The sequence below is a fragment of the Nannospalax galili genome, unplaced genomic scaffold (assembly GCF_000622305.1).
Source record: "Nannospalax galili isolate Female #2095 unplaced genomic scaffold, S.galili_v1.0 scaffold983, whole genome shotgun sequence".
NCBI lineage: Eukaryota > Metazoa > Chordata > Mammalia > Rodentia > Spalacidae > Nannospalax > Nannospalax galili.
This window is the reverse complement of record NW_008350255.1, coordinates 28,616-56,295: the sequence shown is the minus strand read 5'-3', so window position 1 is coordinate 56,295 and position 27,680 is coordinate 28,616. Positions and strand designations below refer to the sequence as shown.

General features: G+C 41.8%; 1 protein-coding gene across 1 annotated transcript; it reads left to right on the top strand.

Annotated features, from left to right (window-relative positions):
• Positions 1 to 307: 307 nt before the first annotated feature.
• Positions 308 to 21,413, top strand: Havcr2 (hepatitis A virus cellular receptor 2). The gene is made up of 7 exons (XM_008847396.3): positions 308 to 411; positions 1,642 to 1,980; positions 2,963 to 3,046; positions 10,456 to 10,496; positions 14,566 to 14,692; positions 19,234 to 19,270; positions 21,104 to 21,413. The coding sequence occupies exons 1-7, from the start codon at positions 318 to 320 to the stop codon at positions 21,273 to 21,275; spliced, it is 894 nt and encodes a 297-aa protein (XP_008845618.1). The 5' UTR covers positions 308 to 317; the 3' UTR covers positions 21,276 to 21,413.
• The last annotated feature ends 6,267 nt before the right edge of the window (positions 21,414 to 27,680 follow it).

The window sequence follows — 27,680 nt, the reverse complement described above, 5'->3', positions numbered from 1 at the left end:
CTCAGGCTATTTTATCTGTGATATTAGAGGGCTCCCTCTGCTTGCCATGGCTAACTCCCTTCTCTGAAATACTGTTTCCTCTTTGTTAATTGAATGTGATACACATCAGAATGCCCACAGGATGTGTCTGGTGTGACATGACACAGAGCTGAGGCTTCCTCTGATGTGACTAGACTTAGTGGTACTTAGAACTCTCTGGAGGTTAGACACCCTGGGGTGCATGGTGGTCCTCAGTGGGTGTGGTCATTATGTGATTGTGGGGTAGACAGCAGTTAGAGGAAGTACCAGTCTAACTGGAGAACTAGAACTGTGCCTGCATGAAGCTGTCCTCTGATTTTCCCTCTCAAGAGCCCATGTTTCCACATCTTTCCTTCAACCGTGTCCTGCTGCTGTGGTTACCACTACTTACAAGTAAGTGTGGCCTGGGTCTTCACCCTGGGAGACTGGTTCTTCTCAGAGAGCAGGAGAGAGATACAAGGGTGATCCTACTGATGTTTGCAATGGCACAAGTTTGGAAGCAACCTAAAAGTCCGCCAGTGGGGGACTAGGTAAAGAAATGTAACGATTTCCATGCTATATGTAGTGAGCCTGATTGAACACACTGTTATCAAGGCTGCAGCTGCAGTGCTATGTGGGAGCAGGACTGTGTGGGCATTTTCAAAGGTTTGGGCTCTAGGAGGGGAAGCAGGAGACTGCAAAGAGTTGGGAGAGAGAGCCATGATTTCATGTACCTTTGATGTGCTTTGAATGCTTATTTAGATGTGTATATATTACCATAAACGAATTAATTTAAACCTCAAAACAATCTACAAGTAGTTTCAAGTATGGGAGCTTTATGTTTTGTCAAGGATTTTTATTCACTGTGGGGAGAGAAAGAAAGGGGAAGGGAGACAGAGAGAGGGAGAGAAAGACATTGAGTTTTGTTAGGTTACCTATCCTTCCTTGGTTAATGAAAAGACAACTAGCCCAGATCCCAGGCAGGTGGCTGTTTGCTCCCCAGCTTGTTTTATTTTTTATTGTTAACTTCCATTACCCTGTCTTTTTATGTTCACAAAACTGGTTCACAATTCTCCTCAAGGGCCATGGTTCTGAAAGTGAGGGTCTAAGACATAACACTTGGGAACTGTTAAATGGGAACTACTAAAAATGCAAGTTAACAGGACTGGTCTCAGAATATCTGAAGCCAGAAACTCTAGGAACTGAGTCTGCAATTCCCTGTGGTCCTGGATGACCTCAGATTCATACAGTCCTGCCACACACAACCTTCTTACTACAGGGCTTACAGAGGCTCTAGTCAACCACACCTGATCTTGATCGATTGATCTCTCTCTCTCTCTCTCTCTCTCTCTCTCTCTCTCTCTCTCATCACTCAGGCCAGCCAGGAACTTGCTACAATATTCAATCTGTCCTTTAATTCAGTATCCTCCTGTCTCCTCCCTCTGATTACCAGGACCACAGACATGCACCATCACAGTTGGTGTTGTAACAGGTCTTCCTGCTGCTTCTGTGGCCTCTCATGGAGAGAATCACTGCAGTGAATCACCTCCCTACTGGCCAGCAGCATCCTCTCTTCTATATAGCGTCACTGCAGAGATGGACCCACCTCCCTCACGGTCTTGCTCTCCTTCCCTCTCTACTCAGGGTCTTCAGAAGCTGCATATCTAGTGGAGGTGGATGAGAATGCCCATCTGCCCTGCAGCTACGCTCCATCCGCCTCAGGGACACTGGTGCCTGTGTGCTGGGGCAGGGGATCCTGTCCTTTGTCTCAGTGTGCCAATTTGGTGCTCAGAACTGATGAAAGAAATGTGACGTATCAGAAATCCAGCAGATACCAGCTAAAGGGGAATCTCCACAGAGGAGATGTATCCCTGACCATAGAGAACGTGACTCTAGCTGACCGTGGGACCTACTGCTGCAGGATAGAGTTCCCTGGTCCAATGAATGATGGAAAATTCAACCTGGAGTTGGTCATCCAACCAGGTGAGTAGACCTTTCCATGTCCTTTTAATGCACAAGATTCACCCATGGCGAATTTGCACTGAGGGACATCTGGGGACACTAACTTGACTTGACAAACCTTAACACAAATAACAGAACACATGAAATCCAGTGAGGGGGCTATGGGAGGGTGCTGATGGGGAAGGGGGTACAAAGATGATTAAGATGTTGTATATGGACCCTGTCTCCAAAAGACCAAAAAAACCCCAAAAAACAAACAAAAAGATGCTCTGTATGACATAAACAAAAATTCATTAAAAATATACAAAAAATTCACCCATGGATTATAATAAATAAAGATATAGATATATCACCTCAGATTTCTCTAAGTACAGTCCTGGGGGTTGGACCCTGTAGACCTCAAGTCCAATAGGCCTCACTTATGATTCCCAGTGTTTAATTCCTCTCCTATGTTTTCAGACTCATAGATGCAGCCTACCAAAGGGGGAGAAGGGCCAGATCAGTGGTTCTAGACCCTGGCTGTCATTAAAAATCTCCCAAAGAGTCTCTGAACAACTATAGCTATTCAACCCTACCCATAGAGTTGGGATTTTCTCTTTTTGACGAAAATTTACTAAGGGTATTGCCAGAGCTGGGAACTACTAGGCTGTCCATATGTGCTGAAGGAGTATATGTGTATGTTCTTATGTTTTAAGATTTATAGCTCATAAGGTGAAGCATGAAGCTCTCTAGTAGAGTGCTGGCTTAACATGCATGAGGCCCTGGGTTTGATTCCATAGTACCACAAGAAAAACAATTTCTTTGTAGCACCCACTTTGTGGCCAGATGGAGCAGACTTCAAATTAACTTTCCTTCTTACTGTGTAATTTTTGAAAGTTATTTCAAATGTGTGACCTCTTCTGTCATAAAATATAATTGCCAAGTACACATGGGTCACTGGAAGAATTTTATGAGTTAATGTTTATGCAGAGCTTTTAGTATGACCGCTGTTTTCTGATCCCAGCCAAGTTTACCCCTGCCAGAACTGCACAGGGAGACTTTACTACAGCCCTTCCAAGAACACTTACCACGGAGGGAAATGGCTCAGGTAAGATGTCCTGGTTTGTTTCTTCATTGCTGTGACAAAACACTCTGACCACTACCAACTTGGGGAGGAAAAGGTTTATTCAGCTTACATCTCCCAGGTCACAGTTCATTAGGGAGCCCAAGGTAGGAACTCAGGGCAGGAACCTGGAAGCAGGAGCTGGAACACAGGCCATGGAGGAACACTGCTTACTGGCTTGCTCCCCTGGCCCCTGCTCAGCCTGCTTTCTTAGGCAACACAGGCCCACCTGCCCAGGGGTGGCACCACCCACAGTGGGCTGGGCCCTCCCACATCACTCATCAAGAAAATGCCCCACGGACATGACCACAGGCCAGTCCAATGGAGGAAATTCCCTGATTGAGGCTCCCTCAACCCAGGTATGTCAAGTTGACACTAAAGCTATCCAGCACATAAAACCTGGGGCATAGGAGGATGTCTTTAGCTGGTGTCTGAGTTCACAGGGTTGTGAATATGAGAAATAGCTGAGAAAAGCACTTTAAGAATAGAAACATTTCTCTGCACTTGAAACATTGTCTAATGTGAGCAAGATGGTGGATGCACATGTGCGCTGATAAAAAAGCACCCTGGGTTAGAATCATATATCAGCTGTAAACTACCTACGACAGGTCCTCAATTTAGCTCTTTATCCTAATTCTGAACTCAGTAGAGTTGCTCCAACTCTTTGAAGTTCAGGTTTCTTATCATTACAAGGAGAATGATTCCAGTGCCTGCTTCATAATTTTGTCAAGATTAAACATGATAATACGTGTGAATTGTTCAGCACAGTATCTAGTCCCTAGAAATCACTCAAATATTCATCCTTAATATCATTATTGCAATTATTGACGTCACCTCTCTTAGGACTCGGTGGTCAACGTCTCTTATGTGATGTAGAAGCAGATGATCACCGCACAGTAGGATAATTCAGTTCTAAGAGATATTCATGGTTTGCCATTTATTGTGTGACCTGGTAGAATTGTTTTATTTTGAAGCACCTACAGGCACAGATCTGGATGGACTTCAGGGATCATGAGTCCCAGTTTCTCATGCTGTGCAGGGGTGCGCTGTCTGTCACCATTGAATAGACCTTTTTTTTTTTTGTTTTTGAGACAGGGTCTTCCTGTAGCCCCAGCTGACCTTAAACTCGCTATGTAGACCAGGCTGGCCTCGAACTCACAGAGCTCTGCCTGTCTCTGACTCCTGAGTACTGGGATTAATGGTATGAGCCACCATGCTCGACTAGAATAGACATTCATGTATGCCCACACATGCAGGCTTCCTTGTCTGAGTCATGAACGTAAGTCTCCTTCCCTTTGTTTGTGTTTACTTTTTCTTAGACAAAGGGCAGTAAAAACAGGGTCATCTCTTACATCACACATTGTAGGCACATTATCTAGATAGAATCTCTGAAGTTTCCAGCAGCCAGACAGAAGAATAGTTCAAAGAGGGAAAGGCCTCACAGTAGGAAAAAAACATGGAAAAGTGCAATTCATGAATATTTAAAGACAGTATGTGATATTATATCTGTCATCCACAAGTCTATTATATGGTCATGTATATCTCCTGTATACTGTGAATATGGATATGTTTAATGTGTTTAATATAAGTAGAAGGGAGCCTTAAAAAGTTAGAGGAGAATTTCTTAAACTCACCTTGAGCACAGAACAAGTGGAATCTCTTCTTATTGAAGGAGGCAAGACTGGGTCACAGGTGATCTTCAGTTCTGGGGTAGACCTGGTTTGAACCCAGGTTTCTCAATCCACGATGTGTGATCATGGGCAAAGTTCATCTCTAAGACTCAGTTTCTGGACTTGAGATAGATCAGCAGGTATGGGGGCTTGCTGCCAAGGATGATGACCTGAGGGAAACAGGTTTTCCTCTGGCCTCCACATGTGTGCCATCGTATACAAACACACGAATACTCTTTTTCTTTCTCTGTCTCGCTAAATTAAACTCCATTTCTTTATCAGAAAATGGTAACGCATAGCTGTGATTACCATTAATGCGATTGTGGGCATATAGCAGTGTTGAGAACCATGCCTGGCACCTTCGTGCTGGGTAGAAGGTAACTGGGACATGTACACATGTGTATGACCCTTTCATCCCTTCCCCTGCTTCCTACATTCCGGTGGAGTCTTGGATTCTCCAGGAAAAACATGTGTCTTTTTCCAACTGTCCCACCTGTCTTAAATGATGACAAATCAATCTGAACGTTACACTACAGTACTCTGTTGTATGGATCATTCCCATAGCAAAGTCAAATGGGAAAACAGAAGTCAGGACTGGGGCATGGGGCACGTGTATTATATAGTTGGTAGAGTGCTTGTCTAACGTGCATGGAAGCCCTGAGTTTGATCCCCTGTGCCACATAAACTGGGTATGTTGGCACAAGCCTGTAATCTCAGCATTAGGGAGGTGAGACAGGAGGATGGGGCATTTAAGGTCATCCTGGCTGCACAGTCAGTCTAAGGCCAACTTGGACTATATGGGACACTGTCTCAAGAATGAAAAAGAATGTCAGTCTTATCACTTAGACCAAGAATCATAATGTCAGGGAAGCAGAAGCAGGATATCTATTTTCAAGCATTGCGTGTGCTGAAGATTCCTGTTGACTTCCCAGTTCCCCACCTGTGGTTTTTGTGCTTTAAATTGCTTTCAGGTAATGAGAACAAAGATAACTGGAGAAGTTGTTTTCATTTTGTTCCTGTAGCTAAAAAATTGTAGGCTGAGACTATGTCTTAAAAATATTTAAATCATAGTCTATTAAATTAAATTTAGTGAAACTTTTATATATCTTGAAGAATTTAGATTTGAAGGTTCTGGATGTGACCATGACTTTTAAGGAGTTCACAGTCTCCCAGTCACCCAGAAAAGTGAGTAAGTTTACTTAGTTTTCCAGAAGCTGATGACTGTTTTCAGAAGGCAGTGTCCACAAGTTGAGGGGAGGGCCTCTCTTGCTTGTGGCTCTGTTCCCTCTGCCTGGTGTAGAGCAGTACACAGACTGGCTAGATAAGTAGATGAAGAAATAAACAAATTAGCCGTAAAGAAGACACGGTGGCTGGCAGCTGGGCTGCGTCACTGTCTTCACGATGGTGACGTTGTTGGGTGTTGAAGGCCTTGTAGTTGAGAACATGCCTGCAAAGCCTCCATGGGAAGCCATTGTTCCCTGAGCAGGAGCCCCGGGGAGGTCACTTCCTCATTCTCAGTTTCTTCTCTTGTCCAAAGTGACTAATAGTCCATGTTAGTTTGCTTTCTCTTGCTGTGATAAAACACTGACCAAAAGCAACTTGACCGAAGGGTTTATTTGGCTTTCCTGTCAGGCTTACCGTTCCTTGTTGAAGGAAGCCAGGGCAGGAAGGCAAGGCAGGAGCCTGGAGGCAAAAGCTGAAGCAGAGCTGGTGAGGGAGCGCTGCATTCTGCCTTGCTCCTGGGACCTGCGCTCAGTCTGCCTTCCTTTTTTTTTTTTTTAAATTTTACTATTTTTTATGTGTATGCGTGTATTGCCTGCATGTAGGTAAGTGCACCCGTGTCCTGCAATGCCCGTGGAAGTCAGAAGAGGCTGTCGGATCCCCTGGGACTGGAGCTACGGAACGATATTAGCTGCCATGTGGGTGCTGGGATTTGAACCTGGGTCTTCTGCAAGAACAACCAGTGTTCTTAACCACTGAGCTATCTCTCCAGCCCCCAGTCTGCCTTCTTAAGCAACCCAGGACACCTGCCCAGGGCTGGCACCTCCCACAGTGCACTGGGCCTCCCACATCACTGGACAATCAAGAAAGTGCTTCACAGACATGGCCACAGGCAAATCCCATAGAGGAAATTCTCCAGTTAAGGTGCTCTCTTCCCGGGTGTGTCCGAGTTGACAAGAAGCCAACCATGACGCAGTCCCTGCTCTTCACGGCAGCTGTTTCACTGTTCTTTAATTTAATTTTTTGTTGGCCTATATTCATTGCTCATAGTGACAAGTTTCATAAAGACATTTTCATTCAAGTATGTCATGAGCTCTGATGATATTTATCCCCATCATAGCCTTCTCTTGTCCCCACTAGGCCCCTTCTGCCCTGATTTGGTCTTGCTTAGGCTTTCATTTTGTACTCACAAATGGTTTTGTTCATCCATATAAAATCTAGCATCCACAAATGAGATCAAGCTTCATATTTGTTTTTCTGTGTCTGCGGTTTATTTTATTTAATATGATGGCCTCCAGTTCCATTTATTTTCCTGCAAAGACCCCCATTTAGTCCTTTATGGCTTAATGAAGCATCCCTTGTGTGTATGTATTTGTGAAGAGGTTTTTTTCCAATGTATGTTTTGGGGAATGTTTGTCAAAAAGTCAGATGATGTTAGTCGTGTGGGTTGTTTCTGGGTCCTCCATACTATCCCATTGGTTTACGTGTCTGTTTTTGTGTCAGTCCTGTGCTGCTTGTCACTATGGCTCTGGAGTGAGATGAGGTATGGTGAGCCTCTGGCTTGGTCAACTGTGCTCAGGATTGCTTTGGCTACTGCGGATCTTTTTGCTTTCATACACGTTTTAGGACCCAATTTTCTGTGTCTGTAATGCATGTCATTGGAATTTTGAAGGGGATTACATGACACCAGTAGATTCTTTTGGTTATGTGACCATTTTCATAATATTAATTCTGATCCACGAGTATAGAAGTTGTTTTCTTCAATTTCTTCAGTATTTTAAAATGTTTATTATAGAGCTCTCTTTCGCTTCCTTGGGTCAATTTATTCTGAGGTATTTTATTTTATTTGAAGCTATCGTGAATGACTTGTTTTTTTCTTTCTCAGCATGTTTATTATTGGTATATAGAAAAGCTAGAATTTTTGTATATTGATTTTGTATCCTGCTACTTGCTAAAAGTGTTTATCAGTTCTAAGAGTTTTCTGGTAGAGTCTTTAAGGTTTCTTACATATAAGATTATATCATGTTTAAATAGGAATACTTTAACATGTAATATTTGTATCACCTTTGTTTCTCTTACTGATCTACACACGGTTTTAAGAATAATATTGAATAAGGGTGGAAAAAATGGGCACCCTTGTCTCATTCGTGAGTTTAGTGGAAATGCTTTGAGTTTTTCCTCATTTAGTGTGATGACAACTATAGGTTTGTTATATATTGACTTTATATTGAGGTATGTTCCTTCTTTAAAAATATTTTTTTGAACAAGGTCTCATGTAGCCTAGGCTGGCCTTAAACCGGCTATATAGCCAGTGGCGACCTTGAACTCCTGATCCTCCTGCCTCTACCTCCTTCCTCAGTGCTAGGATGACAGACATGGTGCATCACATCTGGTTTATGTGGTACTGGGGATCGAACCCAGGCCTTCAGCAAATGCTAGGCAAGCACTTTACCAATTGGCCTCCAGCCCCAGCCTCTGTATTGAGGAATGTGCCCTCTATTCCTAGTTTTTTCTGGGCTTTTTCCATGAAGGCTTGTTAGACTTTGTCACAGGCCTTTCCCGAGTCCATTGAAATAATCATGTGATTTTTATCCTTGAAACCATTTATGTGCTACACTTGATCTCAGCCAAAAGACCAGGGAAGCAGATTAATCTATGTATCTAGTGTATTACAATAACTGATTTGAATATGTTGAACCATCCCCACATCTATATACTGATAGGCCAAATTGATAATCATAAATGATCTCTTTATTGTCATGGAATTTGGTTTGCAAATATTTTGTTGAGAAATTTTGTATCTGTGTTCATCAGGGAGATTGGTTTATAATTTTCTTTTTATACTGTTATATTCTTATCTGATTTCAGTATCAGGATAATGCTGGCTACATAAAATGAGTTTGGTAGCATTCCTTCCATTTATATTTTATGAAATAGATTGAGAATCATCAGGTCTAATTCTTCTTTAAAGGTCTGGTAGAATTTAGTACTGAATACATCTGAGCCTTGGCACTTTTAAAAATTACTGCTTCAATGCCGGGCATTAATCCCAGCACTTGGGAGGCAGAGGCAGGCAGATCTTTGTGAGTTTGAGGCCAGCCTTGAAAGATTTATCGTCCTCTTTTTTTTTTTTTTTTTTTTTTTTTTTTAAAAAAAAAAAAAAAAAAAAAAAAAAAATACTGCTTTGGTCTCATTGTTATAGATCTGCTTAAATTGTTTATCTTTTCTTAGTTTAATTTTGGTAGATCATATGTGTGTAGAAAATTCATTTCAGATTTTCAAGTTTAGTGGAATTAAAGTTTTTAAGATATGTCATAATGATTTAATGAATGTTACTGATATCTTTGGTAATGTCTGCCTTTTGTCTCTAACTTTATGTATTTGAGTCTTCTCTCTTTCTTTTGGTTAGTTTGGTCAAGGGTTTGTACATCTTGTTCATCTTTTCATTGATCCTTTGTACTGTTCCTTTTGTTTCTATTTCATTAATTTCTACCCCGATCTTAATTATTTGTTTCCATATACTTTTGGGAGGCTTTATTGTTCTTGTTTTTCTAGGACCTTGAGGCATATCTTTAGATTATTATTTGAGATTGCTCTAATTTTTCAATGTAGGCATTTATGTGACTGTAAGCTTCCCTCTTATAAGTACATTCTTTTTATCTCATGTTATCTGAGATGGAGTTTCATTTTCATCTAGGAATTTGTTAATTTCCCTCCTAATTTCCTCAATGACCCAGTCATTGTTCAACAGTGCATTGTTTGGTCTCTCTGATTTTGTATTTTTAGGTTAGTTATTTTCAATACTGAGATACCTCATTAAGAGTTTAGCAAAATGGCCTGGGCGTGGTGGCACACACCTTTAATCCCAGCACCCTGGAGGCAGAGGCAGGAGGATTGTTGTGAGTTCGAGGCCAGCCTGGTCTACTTAGTGAGTTTCAGGTCAGCTGGGGCTACAGAGAGATCCTGTCTCAAAAAGATCCACCAAAAAAAAAAGAGCTTAACAAAATGCCTGACTTCTGGTAAACTGTAGCTCTTATTTCCATTTGAAAGCAACTAAGTACCTTGCCAATGAATATGCACTAACCTTTCTCAAGGAAATGAATTTTCATGTCTTTGAAAGTCTAATTGGAATATAATTACTGAATGTTATCAGTGCTATTGAATTGCTGTAGAGCTCATTAGGCCCTGAGGACAGAGCCCAGCACATATTCAGTGTGAGTCTCCCGAAGGAAGTCTGCATTTCATGAAACATAGGTAGTGGGAGTTATTATCTACATGAAAAAGGGTCATCCTGACACTGATTTGTACTGACCTATGCATTCAGTATATTTTGTTAGTCTTCTAATTGTCAAGGAGAATATGGGGAAGCATTAATAGTAAATAAGATTATAGATATATTTATGTATGTCCCTTAATTTAGATTTTAAAACTATTCTTAATTGTCTATTTTTAACATTCTTATTGTCTATTTTTCTCTTTTGTGTTTGTGTGTTTGTGTGGCAGAGACACAGACACTGGGGAGTCTCCATGATAAAAATCAAACAGTAAGTGACTTTTTTATGTGTACTAATATCAAGCTCCAATAGAGTAAAGTGAAGGAAGCTTGTCCGTCAGACTACCTTCATGCCACCCTTTTGTGAGGAAAAAGCTTTTACCCTCCTTTGGCGTTAGAGTCCTTGTCTGTAGTGTATGGTGTGACAGTTCTAACTTCATAGGCCCGTCAGACGATAGAAGGAAAGATGGGTATAAAGGCCCTGTTCATGCTAAGAGTCGAAAACCCCCAAAGAAGAAAGGAACATTTTGCTCCTCTTTTCTCTTTGCAAATGTCATCAATCCATACCACTGTGGAAGGTGTAGCCATTCTGTTTTCAGGGTTTTCATTTGGATTTTGTTGTTTGGAGACAAGGTCTCATAGCCCAGGCTTGTCTTAAACTTGCTGTGTAGCTAAGGATGATCATGAACTTCCAATCCTCCTGCCCCAACCTCTGCAGTGTTAAGATTATAGGTATGTACCAAGTCAGCATTTTTTTTTTTTTAAAGACAGGGTCTTGTGATATAGCCAGGTTGTCTTCAAACCACCTACAGATCTCAGATTTTGAACTTGTGGTGACCATCCTGCCTTAGCCTCTCGAATACCAAAACTGCAGGACTAAAGTACCATGTCCTTGCTCAGCATTTGTTTTTTATAAAGGATTTCCCCATAGCCCCAGCTAGCCTGGAACTCACTGTGTAGACCAAGCAAGGCTTGATCTCACAGAGAACCACCTGCCTCAGTGTATTAGTCACTTTTCTGTTGTTGTGATAGAAACAGTGACCCAAGCAATTTATAGAAGGAAGTTTTTTGAGCTTACGGTTCCAGGGGAATTAAAGTCTGTCTTGGCAGGGAGTCATGGTGGCTGGAGGTGGCTGGAGCAGGAGCAGCAGAAGCTAAGCTCTCACATCATCACACAGGCACAGGAAGCAAGAGAACAACTGGAGATCTGGCAAGGCTTAGGAACTCCGTAGGCCCACCCCCAGTGACGTGCTTCCTCTAGGATGGCCACACCTTCTAAAACCTCCCAAAACAGCACCATCATCTGGGGACAAAATGTCCAAGTACTTGGAGCCTATGGGGGACATTTTCATTCAGACCACCACACTCAGCCTCCTGAGTGCTGGGATTAAAGGCATGGGCCACTATACCTGACTTTTGTTTTGTTCTTTGAGATGGAATCTCAATGTGAAATCCTTGCTAGCCTGGAATACACCATTTATATCAGGGTGGCCTCAAACTTGCTATAATCTTTTTGCCTACCTCTTGAGTTCTAGAATTGGATCCACCACCCTTGGCTCAAAGACTCTTTACTTTATGAGAATATGGGATTTTTTTTCCTCCCCTTGCATCCATTGTAAACCTAATAAGAAATGTTGTTTGCTTAAGTTTTTTCATTTAAACTGATATGGTAGATCACACCTGTAGCCCCAGTACCCAGAAAGTTTATAGAAGAAGATAGCCAAAGTTTATAGAAGAGGATAGTTCAAGGCCAGCCTGGGATATATAGTAAATTCTAGGCCGTCCTATACTACATAGCAAGACCCTGCTTCAAAAATAAAATAAGTTTAAATTAAATAATTTATTAATTTCTATATAGCTAGACACCAATCAGGAATATACAGAGTTCAGAATTTATGTACTCACCTGTAAAGTAATACTGTGTTTTACTACAATTCTGGTGTCCTCCAATCAGAGCAAAAGAAAAACCATGAGAAAGATGACTCAGTAGGTAAAAGCATTTTCCAAGCAAGACTTCAGATCTGAATATAATCCCTAGAACCAAGATGGAAGGAAACAACTGAATCTCGAAATTTGTCCTTTGACCTCCATACATGTGCCAAGGCATGTGTGTGCTTGAGTGCACATGTGCACACACACACACGCACACACACACACACACAGATACACACATACATACCACACACAAATAATAAATGATTACAATAAATTCTTGCTGGGTATGGTGGTGCCATAATACTTTAATCCCAACACCCGGAAGGCAGAAGCAGGTAGGTCTCTGAGTTCAAGGTCAGCCTGGTCTACAGAAAGAGTTCCAGGTCAGCCACAGCTACACAGTGAGGCCTTATAACCTCACTGAAATTAGTGGCCACATTTAAGGCTATCTGTTGCCCCAGAAGTATTGACTAATTAGAGGATTTAACTTCCTTATTTTTTATTTGTGAGAAACATTAAATATTAGTTTTTTTCTTTCAACGCCTATAAAACTTTTGGTTTATGATGAGGAATTCTCATCTTTGAATCCCCCTCCTCACACACCCTGTAAAATGTTTGTTTAGGAAAGATCCTGATGCATTCCTGGAACCTGATGGCCTGGAGTGGCAGAGCCCTTCTCCTCTTTGTTCAAGCCCTCTTCCCCTTCCTTTGTGCTGATTATTTTAAACTAGCCAACTAGGGAAGACTGTGATGTTGAACCCCAGGCAATGAGGAAAAGACACAGTGCTCTAGTAGTTGGGAAGACACTGTCTTAATAATAACAACAACCCTTTTAGAGCAAATATGCCAGCCAGACACAGTGATGACACCTATAATTTCAGAACTTCAGAGGCAAGTTAAGTAGTGATTTTTAGGCCTGCCTGAGCTACACAGCAAGATCTTATCTTAAAAAACAAAAACCAACAACAAATAAAATAATAATGTTAGAAATAAAATCTGAGGTCCAAGAACCCCAACCTATAGTACACAAAGAACACATGGACAATGGGAAAATAGCTCAGCAAAGCAGCCCTTACTTTTGCAAAAGGGTACGCATCATCCTCATTCAGATCAAGCAAGCACACCTGAACAGGATGTTTGATGTGTATGTGTATGTGTGTATTGCCTGCATGTATGTAAGTGCACCTGAGTTGTGGAATGTCCATAGAAGTCAGAAGAGGGCATCAGATCTCCTGGAACTTGAGTTGCGGATAGTTTTTATCTGCCATGTTGGTGCTAGGAAGTGAACCAGGTCCTCGGTAAGAACAACCAATGTTTTTTTTGTTTTTTTTTTTAATTTTTATTATTTTTATTTTATGTGTATATGTGTATTGCCTGCGTGTAGGTAAGTAACCAGTGTTCTTAACCACTGAGCCATCTCTCCAGCCCCCAACAACCAATGTTTTTAACCATAGATGCAGAGCCAATTCTCCAGCCCTGCTGGTTTTTTTTTTTTTTCCCAAAGATTTATTTTACTTTTATTTTATATGTATGAGTGATTTTGCTGGGTGTCAGATCCCCTGGAACTGGAGTTATACACAGTTGCGAGTTGTTATGTGGGCCTGGAAACTGAACCCAGGTCCTCTGCAAAGGCAGTAAGTACCCTTAACTGCTGAGCAATCTCTCTAGCCCATCATTGTTTTATTTACTATTTATTATTAATTAATTTGTTTGTTTATTTATTTATTTTTTGAGACAGGGTCTCACTGTATAGCCCTGGCTGGCCTGGAACTTGTTATGTTGACCAGGCTGGCCTCCAACTCAAAGAGATCAGCCTGCCTCTTCCTCCCAAGTGCTGGGATTAAAGGTGTACACCACCATGCCCTGTCTTTAGTTGTTTTTAAAGAGGGAACGTGAACTTAAATTTTAGAAACAGAAGGATTTTTGTATAACTCTCAGCTATCAGAAAGTAGAGAAGAACAAGAGCACCCACTATCGGCCGAGCATTCATTATTAAGCAGGCCCTGTGCTTAGCATCTTACAGTTTTGTTTCTTGATTTTCCCAGGAACTGTACATGGTACTGAACTTCTAGTGATGGAGCTGAGATTTGAACCCAGGATTGTCTGGCTGCAAAGTCCTGGCTCTCACATCCTTTGGGGATGGGGTGGGATAAAGAGCAAGCTCTACACACACTGCATAGAAGGGAGTGTTCTATTTCCTTGTTAACTAAAAGATTAACCTGATCCATTTCTTTGGTGGCCTGAGGATGGTCGAGAAGGGGACACAGATCAAGGATGGCTTTACCATTCCGACAATCCTGGGATACCATAGAAAGGAATGATCTGGTTCACAAATCCTGAGATTGACTGGGTACGTAACTAATTTGTGGACATCTGCAGCTTGAATTCTGTTTGTTTTCCCCTAGCAAATCTCCACACTGACTGATGAACTGAAGGACTCTGGAGAAGTCATCAGAACAAGTGTCTACATTGGAGCAGGAGTCTTTGCTGGGCTGGTTCTCGCTCTTATCTTTGGTGCTTTAATTCTGAAATGTGAGTTGTATACATTGCTTCCCCTTTTCTCTGATAAAGAACTGTTAATATAGTAACAAAAACAAAACTAGATAGAAATGTATTCTTATAGTTACACCTAGAGGTGGTTAGACTAGATAGATACTCATTTATTCAATGTCTCTGTGTATTAGAGAGACACTCTGATAAATGTTTGACATACATCTTAAACATCATCACCAATTTATAAGATAGATATTGTTATTATCATTTCCATTTTAGGGTGAAGGAAAATACAGCTTGAAGCCGGTTTCCCAAAATTGTACAGTGGCCAGACATAAAGCTGAAATTCCAGTGTAGGCAAATAAACCAGTGTCTGCTATCTTTGATTATGAAAAACAATTTTATTCATTTATGAATATTAGACATATTTATAAATTTGTTAGGAAACGCAGCACAGCCTCTTTCTGTGCGTGCTTCCACACTGTTTTCTAAGGCATTGCACTTTAATCCAAACTTGTTTTTCTCCTTTATCTCACTCAACATACCCAGCTATTTGTCTGTGTTTAAGCAAACAGTGTGGAGTTTGACAATGTAGCTCAGTTGGCAGAGTGCTGCAGCCATTCTAGTCCACCTTACAGTTATTCCTGAATAAAGGAACTGCCTGACTTAGCATTTTTTAAGGCCTTTTTCTCCTTTATCTCACTCAACATACCCAGCTATTTGTCTGTGTTTAAGCAAACAGTGTGGAGTTTGACAGTGTAGCTCAGTTGGCAGAGTGCTGCAGCCGTTCTAGTCCACCTTACTGCCTGAATAAAGGAACTGCCTGACTTAGCATTTTTTAAGGCGAAGAGTGACCTGAACTCTGAGAACCTGTTCCCTCAGGTGTCTCATGGAACTGTGCTTTCCAACCAGCCTTCACTTATTCTTTTTTGGAAACAGTATCTCCAGCATGAATTGGGGAAGTAGAACTCAGACCCATGCTTATCTTATCAGAGAATCTGGCTTTGATCGCTAGGCCTAGAATATCACACACACAATTACAAACAGACTTCCCAATATTTTCACTGTTTACAATGAGAAAAGTATGCTGCTTTCAGTCCCTTGATATGTTATTCCTGTGATGCATTCATATTCTATCATACTATTTTGAGTGGAGAGCTAGGAAGGGTCCTGAGAGATTAAGGTCATATGCCCAGGTCCTAAGAGAAGCAGATGCCTTAGTGAGTTTGTTTACATTATAAACAGTAACTTTTTGGTTACAAGGTTAGGTAGAAGTTGTTAGTCCAGATTATGTCCATATTGTAAAAGTCATTCCTACAGAGTACTTTTGTATCATGCAGGATACCTTGGTTTTAATCTCTAGTGTTACATAAAAACAGGTGTGATGGCACACACCTGTGATTGCAGCATTTGAGAGGTGAGAGAGGAGGTCAGAAGAGCAAGTTTATCCTTAGCTACATAGCTCTAGGCCAGATGGGCTACATGAGATCCTGTCTCAGAAAAAAAAAAAGTTTTTTCAGTTTGATGATTTTACTCAGAAACCATCAATCAAAATTCTAATATTTCCATCACCCCAAGGCCTCACACAGTTGTCTAATATATTCTTTTCTTCAGAGAACAAGGAATGAACCAAAGTTTGGTACATTATAGCAAACTTTCTCATGGACACAAAAACAGGGACCATGTATGTAAGGTGACCAATCACTCTAGATTTTCCCAAAACTGATGGAGGGTCCTAAGATATGGGACTTCCATTGGTAGACTCTGGGATGATCTGGGAAAAATCAGGATGAGATGGTCACCCTAAGTGTGAACTGACATTTTCATGGGTTTGGTTTTAAGGAGATTAAATCCTTATAACTACTGTGGTCGTTTGAATGATAATGTCCCCCATAGGCTCCAAGTATTTGGATATTTTGTCCCCAGTGGGTGGACCTGTTTTGGGAGGTCTTAGAAGTGTGGCTATGCTGGAGGAAGCCCATCACTGAGGGTGGGCTTAGAGAGTTCTTAAGCCTTGCAGAATCTTGAGTTGCTCTCTTGCTTCCTGTGAGGTGTGAGAGCTGGGCGTGGTGGCGCACACCTTTTAATCCCAGCACTCGGGAGGCAGAGGCAGGTGGATCTCTGTGAGTTCAAGGCCAGCCTGGTCTACATAGTGAGTTCCAGGACAGCTGTGGCTACAGGAGGGAGACCCCGTCTCAAAAAGTCCAAAAAAAAACCCAGGCCAGCCTGGTCTACATAGTGAGTTCCAGGACAGCTGGGGCTACAGGAGGGAGACCCCGTCTCAAAAAGTCCAAAAAAAAAAAACCAAAACCAAAACCAAAACCAAAAACCAAAAATAACAACAACAAAAAAAACCTTGAGCAACCTCAGATTTTGGTGTCCAAAGGGCTTCCAGGACCAACCCCCAATGGTTACAGAGAGACAACTGTTAGTTCCAAACATGGCTGCAACAGAGAAGAAAGGATCAGAAAGTTTTAGTTAGTTTGTAATTTTTTTTTCCCTAGATGTTGCTGGAGACAATGTGACAGCTGAGGTGGCTGGTCATGAGTTCTTAAGTCATGACATCATAGCCACTGGCTCCACAGTGCCCAGCAATTTGCTACATTTCTAGTAGACTGTCTCCTCTCTTCCGTGACCTACTATGCTCACTGCTGCTCAAACCTCTGTCATCCCAATGAAATAGCAAAGGTGCATATCCAATGTCAAGACTCCATCCCCCGTTTTATCCTTTTCTTCTGAATTGCCTGTCTCTTCTTTTTTATGCTGCTGTCACTGGTCTACACATCCCTCTCCAGCTGCTGCCCTTTCTCAGTTCTCCTTCCCAGCCATATTTCTAGAATGAGGGGCCCCTCTCCTCACCCCTCTGTTTGCCTGTATCCTCTGTCATCTCTCTTCTATCCTTGAAGCACCATGAATATAATTTCAGTCTAGCTCACCAGAAGCTTCCATTTTGCTGACTCTCACGTATGTCTTTGCACATATTGGGGTTAGTATTTCTGCAGCACTGTCAAAGCAGATCCCTTACTCTGTTCTGAAATGTCTTCTCTTGGCTTCTGAACTACTCTGCTACTTGGTCACTTCTTTTCAGTTATTTAGCTATTTCCTCTTCTGCCTGATCTTTAGATGCTGAAATTCCTCAGGATTTGGACTTTTCTTCTCTGTAGACTCTCTAGGTTATAATGTGCATTTCCATGGACTTAAATGTCATCTTTAATGTTTTTCTCTAAGTCAGAAAAGAGCTCCTGCTTCAATACTTCACCTGCCAGAGCCCACCTGTCAGGCTCCAAGCTTCTCCATGCTTTCACTACTGTCTTTCTAGTTGCCTATTCTATAAATTCAGAAATCATCCTTGATTCCTCCCTTTCCTATTTCTGCTTATGCAATCAACTTCAGTTCTGGTCTCTTCACAAAATAGATCCAAAATCCTTTCATAATTCTAGATCTTTCTTGGTCACCATCATCTTTGTCTTCTTGTTTCTTTTCTTTTTTCTAATCTGTTCTCTACAGAGTAGCCAGAGTTAACATTAAAATCCAACTCAGATGATATCTGTCCTTCTTTGATCTCCTACAAGTCTTCATGTCTTACTACAACATCTAAACTCTTTTTGTTGCTGTTGCTAACTCATCTTGAACTCCTGATCCTCCTGCCTTCACAGCCTAAGTGCTGGGATTATAAGATTAGGCCTGCAAACATCTTTAGGACCTAGCCTCAGTTGCCTCTTTGACATCTGGGGAACCGTTCTCTTATATAACCATGGTTTTGGTTTTGAACTTACAAAGATCTTTAATAAGGGTGTTCTCTCTTCCTGTAATTCTTCCCTTACTCTTAACACAGCTGACTCATTCTTCTCTCAGAACAGACCTCAAAGGTCATTTCCTACAGTGCTACCCTGATCTTCTTCTCTAGGGTTTACCTCAGTGTAGGGTTGGTTTCCTTTCATAATGCATCAGAATTTGAAATTATTTCTTCTACCCTTTAACTCCTCTCTCCCTCCCTCATCCCTCCCCTCCCTTCCTGACTTCTCTCTTCCCTTCCTTCCTCACTGGGATACCCACCTCATGAAGTCAGTGCTCTTTACTTGGGAGTTCCTGGTGCTGACCAAACGCTGCACACATAACACAACTCTCTCTTTTTTAAAAAAATATTTTATTTATTATTTTTATTTTATGTGTATGAGTGTTATATGCTTGCATGTAGGTAAGTGCACCCATGTCCTGCAATGCCCACGGAGTACAGAAGAGGCTGTTGGATTCCCTAACTGGAGTTACCGACAGTTGTTAGCTGCCATGGGGGTGGTGGGATTCGAACCTGGGTCTTCTACAAGAACAGTCAGTGTTCTTAACTGCTGAGCCATCTCTCCAGTCCCACATAATACAACTCTTAATATTTGTTAACTAAGAGAAATGCATCTTTATTCCTTTTTACATAGTTCTAAGACACATGTTTTAAGTTTAATTCATTCTACAGGAAGACTGGATGTCTATGAGCAACTCTTACCTCCAATCTGCCTATTTTATTTATTTCTTTGTTCCATGTATTTTAGTAAAGCACTTTAACTTTTCTTCTCCCTTTTGCCTAGGGTATTCTCATAAGAAAAATAAGTTCCAGAATTCAAGGTAAGACTAACAGAAGGGGACAAGGGTCCTGGGGCTCTCCTGTAATATGGATTCATCTTTCCTGAGTTCTTATTTGGAGCTTTGCATCTAAGCTTATACTTACCTTGAGCTCAGGCCTAAATATGAAAGGAAAATTCAGCAGCTGCTCTCCTGTACATTTAATTCCAAGGCTAAGATACAGAATTTTTCTATTATTAAGAAATGCTTACTAATTTCTATATTCAAGGATTTGTTTTCCAATGAAATGAACCTTTAATGACCGAGTGTTTACTAGTTCTTGGCCTGGGCTGGACATTGGTGTCAGTCACCAAAGTGATCAAGAAAACAAGTAGCTCTGCTTAGGGCTTTTACAGCCCCAGCTCAGGCATTTTCTATTCTGCTATCATGTTAGGATGACCTGGGCTTAAGCGTGCTGGTGCAGGACCTACCCCAGAGCAAATGAAGCAGGATCTTGGGGGATGGAGCTTGAGCAGGGATTGCTCTAAAATCTCTCCAGGTGTTTCTGCTGTGCAGTCAGGACTGGGGACTCTGGAGGTCTGCACATCCCTGTCTTAACTCCCTTCCTGACCAAACACACACATCCATTCTGAATGGATTCAGCTTCTGCAGCTAGTACCAGATTTTACAGTTTTAATGAGATTCAATACATGGTAAACAAATGCAGTTCATTGGAGAGATGGCTCGGTGGTTAAGAATGAATGATGGCTAATTCCTCTAGAGGACCAAAGTTTGATCCCAGCAGCCATGTTGGTGGCTCTAGCTCCAGCCCCAGACATGCATGTGTGGATATACAGTCCCACATATACATACACAAAAATCATAAAAATCGCTGGATGTGGTGGCGCATGCCTTTAGTCCTAGCACTTGGGAAGCAGAGACAAGTGGTTCTCTGTAAGACCAGCCTGGTCTGCATAGTGAGTTCCAGGCCAGCTGGGGCTACAGGGAGACCCTGTCTCAAAAAGAAGAAAAAAAATCATAAAAATCAATCTTTAAGGGCCTGGAGAGACAACTCAGTGATCAAGAGCACTGGCTGCTCTTGCAGAGGACCCAGATTTGATTTCCAGCACTCACATGGCGGCTGACAACCATCTGTAATTCCAGTTCCAGGGGATCCGACACCTTCTCTGACCTCTGCAGGCATTGCATGACACCCGTGCACCTTCCTACATGCAGGCATTACATTCATACACATAATAAAAATTTAAAAAAAAAATTAAATTAATCTTTAAAAAATGCAATTATTTCAAGAAAAACACCATCCTTTGAATGCTATATGAACCACTACTCATTTCAGAATGAGTAAAATCTAGAATATTACAGAGACAAAATATATAATATTCAATATCAGTACCATTATTCCTCATTAGAGCTGAAACTGGAAAATATTCATGTGTAATGCTGACAAGCATTGTCTCATTATCTGTGAAATTATGTGGTCCACGTTCATCTCTACCTATACACTTTAAAGCCCGCACAAAACTAAGAACATGCGTGCCACGTTGACAGCTGTCACTCCAGCATCGTGTCTGACATGTCCCAATAATCAATACCAACAATGGCACGAGTAAATGCTCCGGACAGCAGCCCTGCATGGCAGACTCTAGCTAGTTCCATTTCTAGAGATGAAAATCCTCCTAAGAGCAGGGATGTATGGTGTTCATACACATTTTCTTAGTTGTTCCCCAAATCGTGTTTTGGCTTTCTCCCAGTCAGCATCCAATCAAGGATCAGGACTAGTGTTTGGCTGCTCTCTTCAGTGTGGCCTATTCCTTTAACAATCTCGTTGGTTACCTGAGAAATTCTTACATCAACTGTAAGATTTTATTTTCACAGCCTTATCACACTGGCCAACCTCCCTCCTGTGGGGTTAGCGAATGCAGTAGCAAACGGGATGCGCTCAGAGGAAAACATCTACAGCATCGAGGAGAACGTCTACGAAGTAGAGAACTCAAATGAATACTACTGCTATGTCCTCAGTGGGCAGCCGCCCTCTGCCAATTTCTAAGGCTGCTGGATCCAATCGCTTTTTTTTTTGTCTTTTTGAGACAGGGTCTCCCTGTAGCCCCAGCTGTCCTGGAACTCACTATGTAGACCAGGCTGGCCTTGAACTCACAGAGATCCCCCTGCCTCTGCCTCCCGAGTGCTGGGATTAAAGGTGTGCACCACCATACCCAGCTCGCTTTTTTTTTTTTTTAAATCAGTTTTTCTTTTCCGAAACTATGAGATGTGCCAGGTGACAAGTTTTGGAATCATGTCCAGGGCCACTGGGAAGAGTGTTTGTTTCCATTTTCTGAAGATGCTTAGCTCACATGGGGATTCAGTATGACCTCTGCCCAACTGAAGAACACCGTTACCTCTGTGTTCCAGGGACAGGACCACCCAGCTAGAGACTGCTAGTCGTGGGTGTGAGAGCTCAAATGTGCTTTCGGATAGATTAGGAATTCTTATATGTCTTTGGGGCTCCAGGACATTCTGGTATGTGATGTGTCCATGAAGCTCCTGAAAATGGAGGGAAAATAATAGGTTGAGACATGTGCAGGTCATTTTGTGACACAGGAAGTCTAAAGTAGCCACCGCTTTTTATGGAGATATATGACTTTGAAAGGTTAAGAAGGAGTCAGGTATGTTGGCACATGCCTTTAATCACATAACTTGGGAGGCTGAGGCAGGAGGATTGTAACACTAAGACCAGTCTGTACTATAATAGCAAAACCCTGCCTCAGAAACAAAACAAAAGAACACACAAAACCCAGAAAGCTAGAGAGGTGGTTGAGTCTGTAAAGTTCTTGCTGTGCAAGCATGAGGACCTAAGTTCGAATCCCAGAGCCCATGTGAAGAACCTGGGCATGGTGGTACCTGCTTGCAATGTCAGAGGAGGGAGAGACAGGCAGATCCCTGAGGTTTGCTGGCCAGCCAGCCTAACCTAATCAGTGTGCCCCAGGCCAGTGTGAGACTCTGTCTCAAAATAAAACGGTCAGCATTCCTAGGAATGACACCCAAGGTTGTCCTCTAAGTCTCCATAAACACACACACAAGCATGCATCCATGTGTACATACACACGCACAAACGTGTAGCCTCACACACATGAACACATACATGTGGACACACGTAAAAGGAAGAAAGAAACAGAAAGAAAGGAAAGGAAAAAGAAGGAAGGAAATGTTGGATCAGAGCAGGACTAAATGGCAATCGAGTTTCTCTCTGAGCCTCAGAGTTCAAGCCTCACAGAAAGTTTCATCTTCACAGTGGTTCCCCCTGCATAGCTCTCTTTGCCTCAATTAAGACTGCTCCCAAGTGGGGCATGGTGGTGCAGGCCTAGTTAATTCCAGCACACGGAAGTTTGAGGCAGGAGGATGGAGAGTTTAAGGCTATTTTGTGCTCCATAGTCAGACCCTCTTTCACAAAAAGAAAAGATAAAGACTGCTCACAAGCCTGTTGTTTGGAAAAGGAAATGCTCTTGTCATGTGACAAACTTTGTCTGTTGTGCACTCTAAGGGAAATAGCTCAGACCAACTTCTCCATTCATGGAGGAAAACTGGAACTGTGATTTTCACAAAAGAAGAAGCAGTGGCTAGGACACACATTGTTGAAGAAGGCAGAGGCCTTGCAGCAATCTGTGCAGTTAACCTTGAATGCTCTGATGAGCATTTAATGCTCTCTAGATTTGAATTCCAAATGGCAGAGACTAGGTTCCTCTGGTTTATTGCTGCCTGCCCAGTGCCTAGCCTGGCTTGGCTCTGATGTCTAACAGAAACAATTAAATATCTCTAGAAGGAAACAATTCAATAAGCAGAACAGCAGCTTTCTGGAAAGACGTTTTACATTGGAGAGCGACTGTGTGTACCAGAAGACACTCGTCAGGGAGGACACGGCTGATGTTTTCAGTATTTCTTCGAGGACTCTAGGGTTTGGGTAGCATCTAGATAGTTGTGGAAGGCACTGGATTTTTGTAGGTGGATTGAAGGAAGACCATCTTGAAAAACTGATTAGAGGCAGTAGCAAAATTAATCACAGAAGTTTTAAAATCATAAAATTCTAGTAGGAAAGAACTTTGGAACACATTTAGTCCAGATCAATGGTTTTCTCTGCAGAGGTTCTTATCTAATAAAGTCTTTAAACAAAAGCATGTATCCAAAGATGATCATGGCAATGGTATTTTCCAGGGACTTTTGACGTTTTACATTAATAGGGGAATAGTTGATTACATGGTCTGATTTTTTTTTTTTTTAATGTTAGTTGTCAGCTTGACAGGATCTAGAATCTCCTTGGAAACAAATCTCTAGGTATGTCTGTGATGGATTTTCTAGATTTGGTTAACTGGGAGAGGAATATCCACCCTAAATATGGACAGCACCATTGCATGGTCTAGGGTCTGGGTCTACATGAGACACTAGCTCTAAAAATAAAACACTATGCTAAGATTGACTGTGTAGCTTTCCCTTAGAAGTGCTTAAGACTTTTCTAATAGAGATCCCACAGATTCTAAAAAGGGAGGGTTCTCTGACCATCATGTATAGGTTTAAAATTCCCAGGACAGAAGTTGTAAGCAGTTCAACCGCTTTCCTAACAACATCAAGTCAATTTATATGAATAATTTTCTTCCTCTTAAAATAAGTATATCATGTACTTATGGAAATTGCTTGTTAATATTTATAAAAACACTATCAACTTGTAATAAAAGGCCATCTTTAAGCATATGATTCAAGTTTGAAATATATGTAAAAGCACTATACAACTTACAACAAAATGCATTCATTTGTAAGCATGTGCTTAGAGCTTAAGAAATATTTATGTCTGTGTTAATATCACCCCAGCAAGCTATCACACACTTCTACTAAACCAAAACATGTTTGGAGCTCCAATAGCTCTCATGTCCACTCCCAAAAGTGATTTACCGATGTACAAAAATCAAGTAGAACCCAGGTTTGTTCCCAGATCTTTGTAAATGCTCTGGATCATTCTGAAGATGAGGAGAGGTGTTGTAAAATAGTCATTTTGAGATCCATCATGTTTCTGGGTGTCAGCCGGGCTTGGGGAAGATGAGGGAGGCACCTGTCCTGGTTTTGGTTACTTTTCAGTGGAAAACGTGCAAGGGAGAAGTGTGAGTCAGAAGTGTAGTTTCAGGTGTCTACACCCGGTATGTCCTCATCTTCGCCTTGTTGACTACTGTTATAAAGGTCATTCTGGGCCAGTGAGATAACTCAGTGGGTAAAGGCATTTGTTGCCAAGCCCAACAACTTATGGGGGAAGGAGAGAATGGACTCCAAAAAGTTGTCCTTTGACTTCCACATGGCACACACTCCAAAGCACACAAAAACTGGGTGTGCTGGGGCACACCTTTAATCCCAGCTCTCAGCAAGCAGATGGAGACAGATCTCTAGGAGTTTGAGCCTAGCCAGGTCTACATGGGGAGTTCATGTCAACCAGGACCCAATAACAAAATACAAATAAACAAAATCCCCACAAAACCCAGAAATTGAGAACATACCTGTGCATGTGTGCACATATACACAATAAAGAAATAAATAATAAAGGTTATTCTGTTTATTTCTCCAGTACTCAGTCTCTTGTAAATTCATGTCCTAATCCTTTCTGCTTATGGCATGGTTTTCTTTTCCAGAGAAAACAGTGGGGTTGTTTGAAAGTGGTTATTTATCTATTCATGTGCAGGAGTGAGACATCTTTTTTTTTTTTTTTTTTTTTTTTTTTTTTTTTTTTTGTCTTCTTGATCCGCCTGCCTCTGCCTCCCAAGTGCTGGGATTAAAGGTGTGCACCACCACGCCCTGCTTTATTCCAAGATTTACCACTGGATCTTAGCAAAAGCTTTTGACCCACTGTTGATGAAAGCTGTGGTTGAAGGACGGCTTCAGTGGTGACGTGAGGCCTGGAGGCCTTTAAGGCCTGTATGCTCCAAGGCCTCAGTGACTGACAGTCTCTGCAATTTTTTCTGTTCCTTACAATAACCATCTTCCTCAGACCCCCCCCGCACCCCCCCAAAAAAATCGGCTACATGTGCAGCGACCTCAACGTGGTAGAAACGAGCCCTGAGAATTGATGGAATTTCAGGTAAAGACTACAAAATCTGATCCTTAATACTGTTCTTGATGCTTATTTCTAGAAAAGTTGTTTACAAGAAGTACTCTGGGCTTGAAGCTGATTGCTTTAAAGTGCACTGGAAAAATACAGATCATGTTAGATTACTATTTCCTCTGTTGATGTTTAACTTTCATCCTGAAATAGTTTGAATCTATAGCAAAATTGCAAGGGTCCTTGTAATCATCCAATTCCTCTAATGTTAACAGCATACACACAGTGGTACCATTGATCAAAACTAAGAATTTGGGATAATGCTCTTAACTGAACCATAGACTTTACTGGGAATCCTGTTATTGATCCTCAGTTTTCCAGTGCTTTTAGCTGGGCATGCTTGCACGGGACTGTAATTCTAGCACCCAGGAAGTTTAGGCAGGAAGATTGCTAGCTTGAGGTCAGCCTGATCTATGGAGCCAAACTCCGTCACAAAAACAAACAAACAAAAATAAAAACAAAACCCCCAAGGATGGAATGTGGCTCAATGGCAGAGTACTTGCCTAGCACATGTAAGGCTGTGAGTTTGATCTTAAGCCCTAAAGAGAAAACCAAATGTATTTTTAAAATACAGTAGGAAACAGGCAATGTGGCGCATACTTGAAATCCAGCAATCAAGAGGTGGAGACAGGAGGTCTAGAAGAGCCTTGACTACATAGTGAGTCAAAGCTAGCATGGGCTACTTGAGACCTTCTCTCAAAACAAACAAACAATCTCAGTCAATCAAACATCAAATATAGAGTAAAAGAGCCAGGCGTGGTGGTGCACACCTTTAGTCTCAGCACTCAGGAGGCAGAGGCAGGCAGATCTCTGTGAGTTCAAGGCCAGCTGGGGCTACAGGGAGACCGTTTCGAAAAGACCAATATATAAGAATATATTAGAATTTAAGTTTACATTGGGATTTCCTCATTCTTTCTTTCCATTAAACTTCCTTTCCCTCCCCGGGAATGAGCTGGGAAATTGCTTTGTTACTTCAGGACCAGCACTGTCCAGTGCAAATCCAGTGAGAACTACACATGCGGCTTTGACGTTTCTACCACCCATATTTAAAAGAAACAGGAGAGATGGCTCAGCAGTTTAAAGTGCTGGTTGTCCAATCATGAGGAGCAGAGTGCTGATCCCAGCTCCTACAGAACACACTGGGTGTCCCCTGCACACCTGCAAACCCAGCTCTGACAAAGGCAGAGATTCCAGGCAGGTCTCTGGGGCTTGCTGGCTTCCAGCCTAGCTGAGAAAACACAAGGTTTTATGTTTGTGGTGATGGAATCAAACTAAAGCCCCCAGGTTAAAGTGGAGTCCCCCAGACCAAAGCAGAGAAAAATATTCTGGGAAGCTGTACAAGGAAGTAAGATGTAAAATAATTCTAAACTGCTGAGAAAGAAACTGACCTTTTCATGCTCTCTGCACCGGTTGCTGAAAATCATCCAAATCCCGCCTCCCGCCTCTGTTTCTTGGCTCAGTAATCGCTTATGATTTATGGTTTTTGCCTTTTAAAAGAAGCTTGTAATCTGTGCTCAAGACTTCTGCTCTCTGAGCTAGAAGTCCATATGCGCAAAGATAATAAATCCTCATGCTTTGTTGCATCTCCTGGTCTGAGGACTGAGTTATTGGGGTGCGACCTCCCGTGAACGTTGGGTACCCCAGGACTGGGGGTCCAACAGTGGTTTTTTTTTTTTCGCCCAGGTTTAGGGAGAAATCCTGCCTCAAAGCAAAAGGCAGTGATAGAAGAGAATATCCCATGCTTGATTCTGGCCTGCATATTCATGTACAGACATGCATACCCACAAATGTGTACATACGAATGTATACACAAATAGCTAACTATATAAGGAGAGAGAGAGAGAAGGCCCAGGCATGGTGGCATATGGCCTGTAATCCTAGCACTGTGGATCAAATGTCAGGCAGATCTCTGTGACTTCAGGGCCAGCCTGGTCTACATAGTGAGTTCCCTGTAAGCCGGGGCTACACAGTGAGACCCTTTCTCAAAAGAAAGAAAGAAAAAATAAAAAACAAAAGAAAACTGAAGCTGGGTGTGGTGGTGCACACCTTTAATCTCAGCACTCAGGAGGCAGAGGCAGGCAGATCTCTGTGAGACAGGCTAGTCTAGTCTACATAGTGAGCTCCATGTCAGGTGGGGCTACAGGGAAACCCTATCTAAAACCAAACAATCTCCCCACCAAAACCATTAATTTTAGGAATTTATTTTCTTTAACTCAGTGTTTTGATGATATTGCCATTGTAGCGTGGACTAAATCTAAACTCTTTCATGAGAGACTACATTCTTTCATCTTAAGTCCTCAGAATTCAGTGTGCTTTTTTTTT

Coding starts and splice junctions, on each gene's coding strand:
- Havcr2 (XM_008847396.3), top strand. CDS start 318: ATGAAGCTGTCCTCTGATTTTCCCTCTCAAGAGCCCATGTTTCCACAT. Junction 3,047..10,455: donor CACGGAGGGAAATGGCTCAG/GTAAGATGTCCT, acceptor TTTGTGTGGCAG/AGACACAGACACTGGGGAGT. Junction 10,497..14,565: donor TCCATGATAAAAATCAAACA/GTAAGTGACTTT, acceptor GTTTTCCCCTAG/CAAATCTCCACACTGACTGA.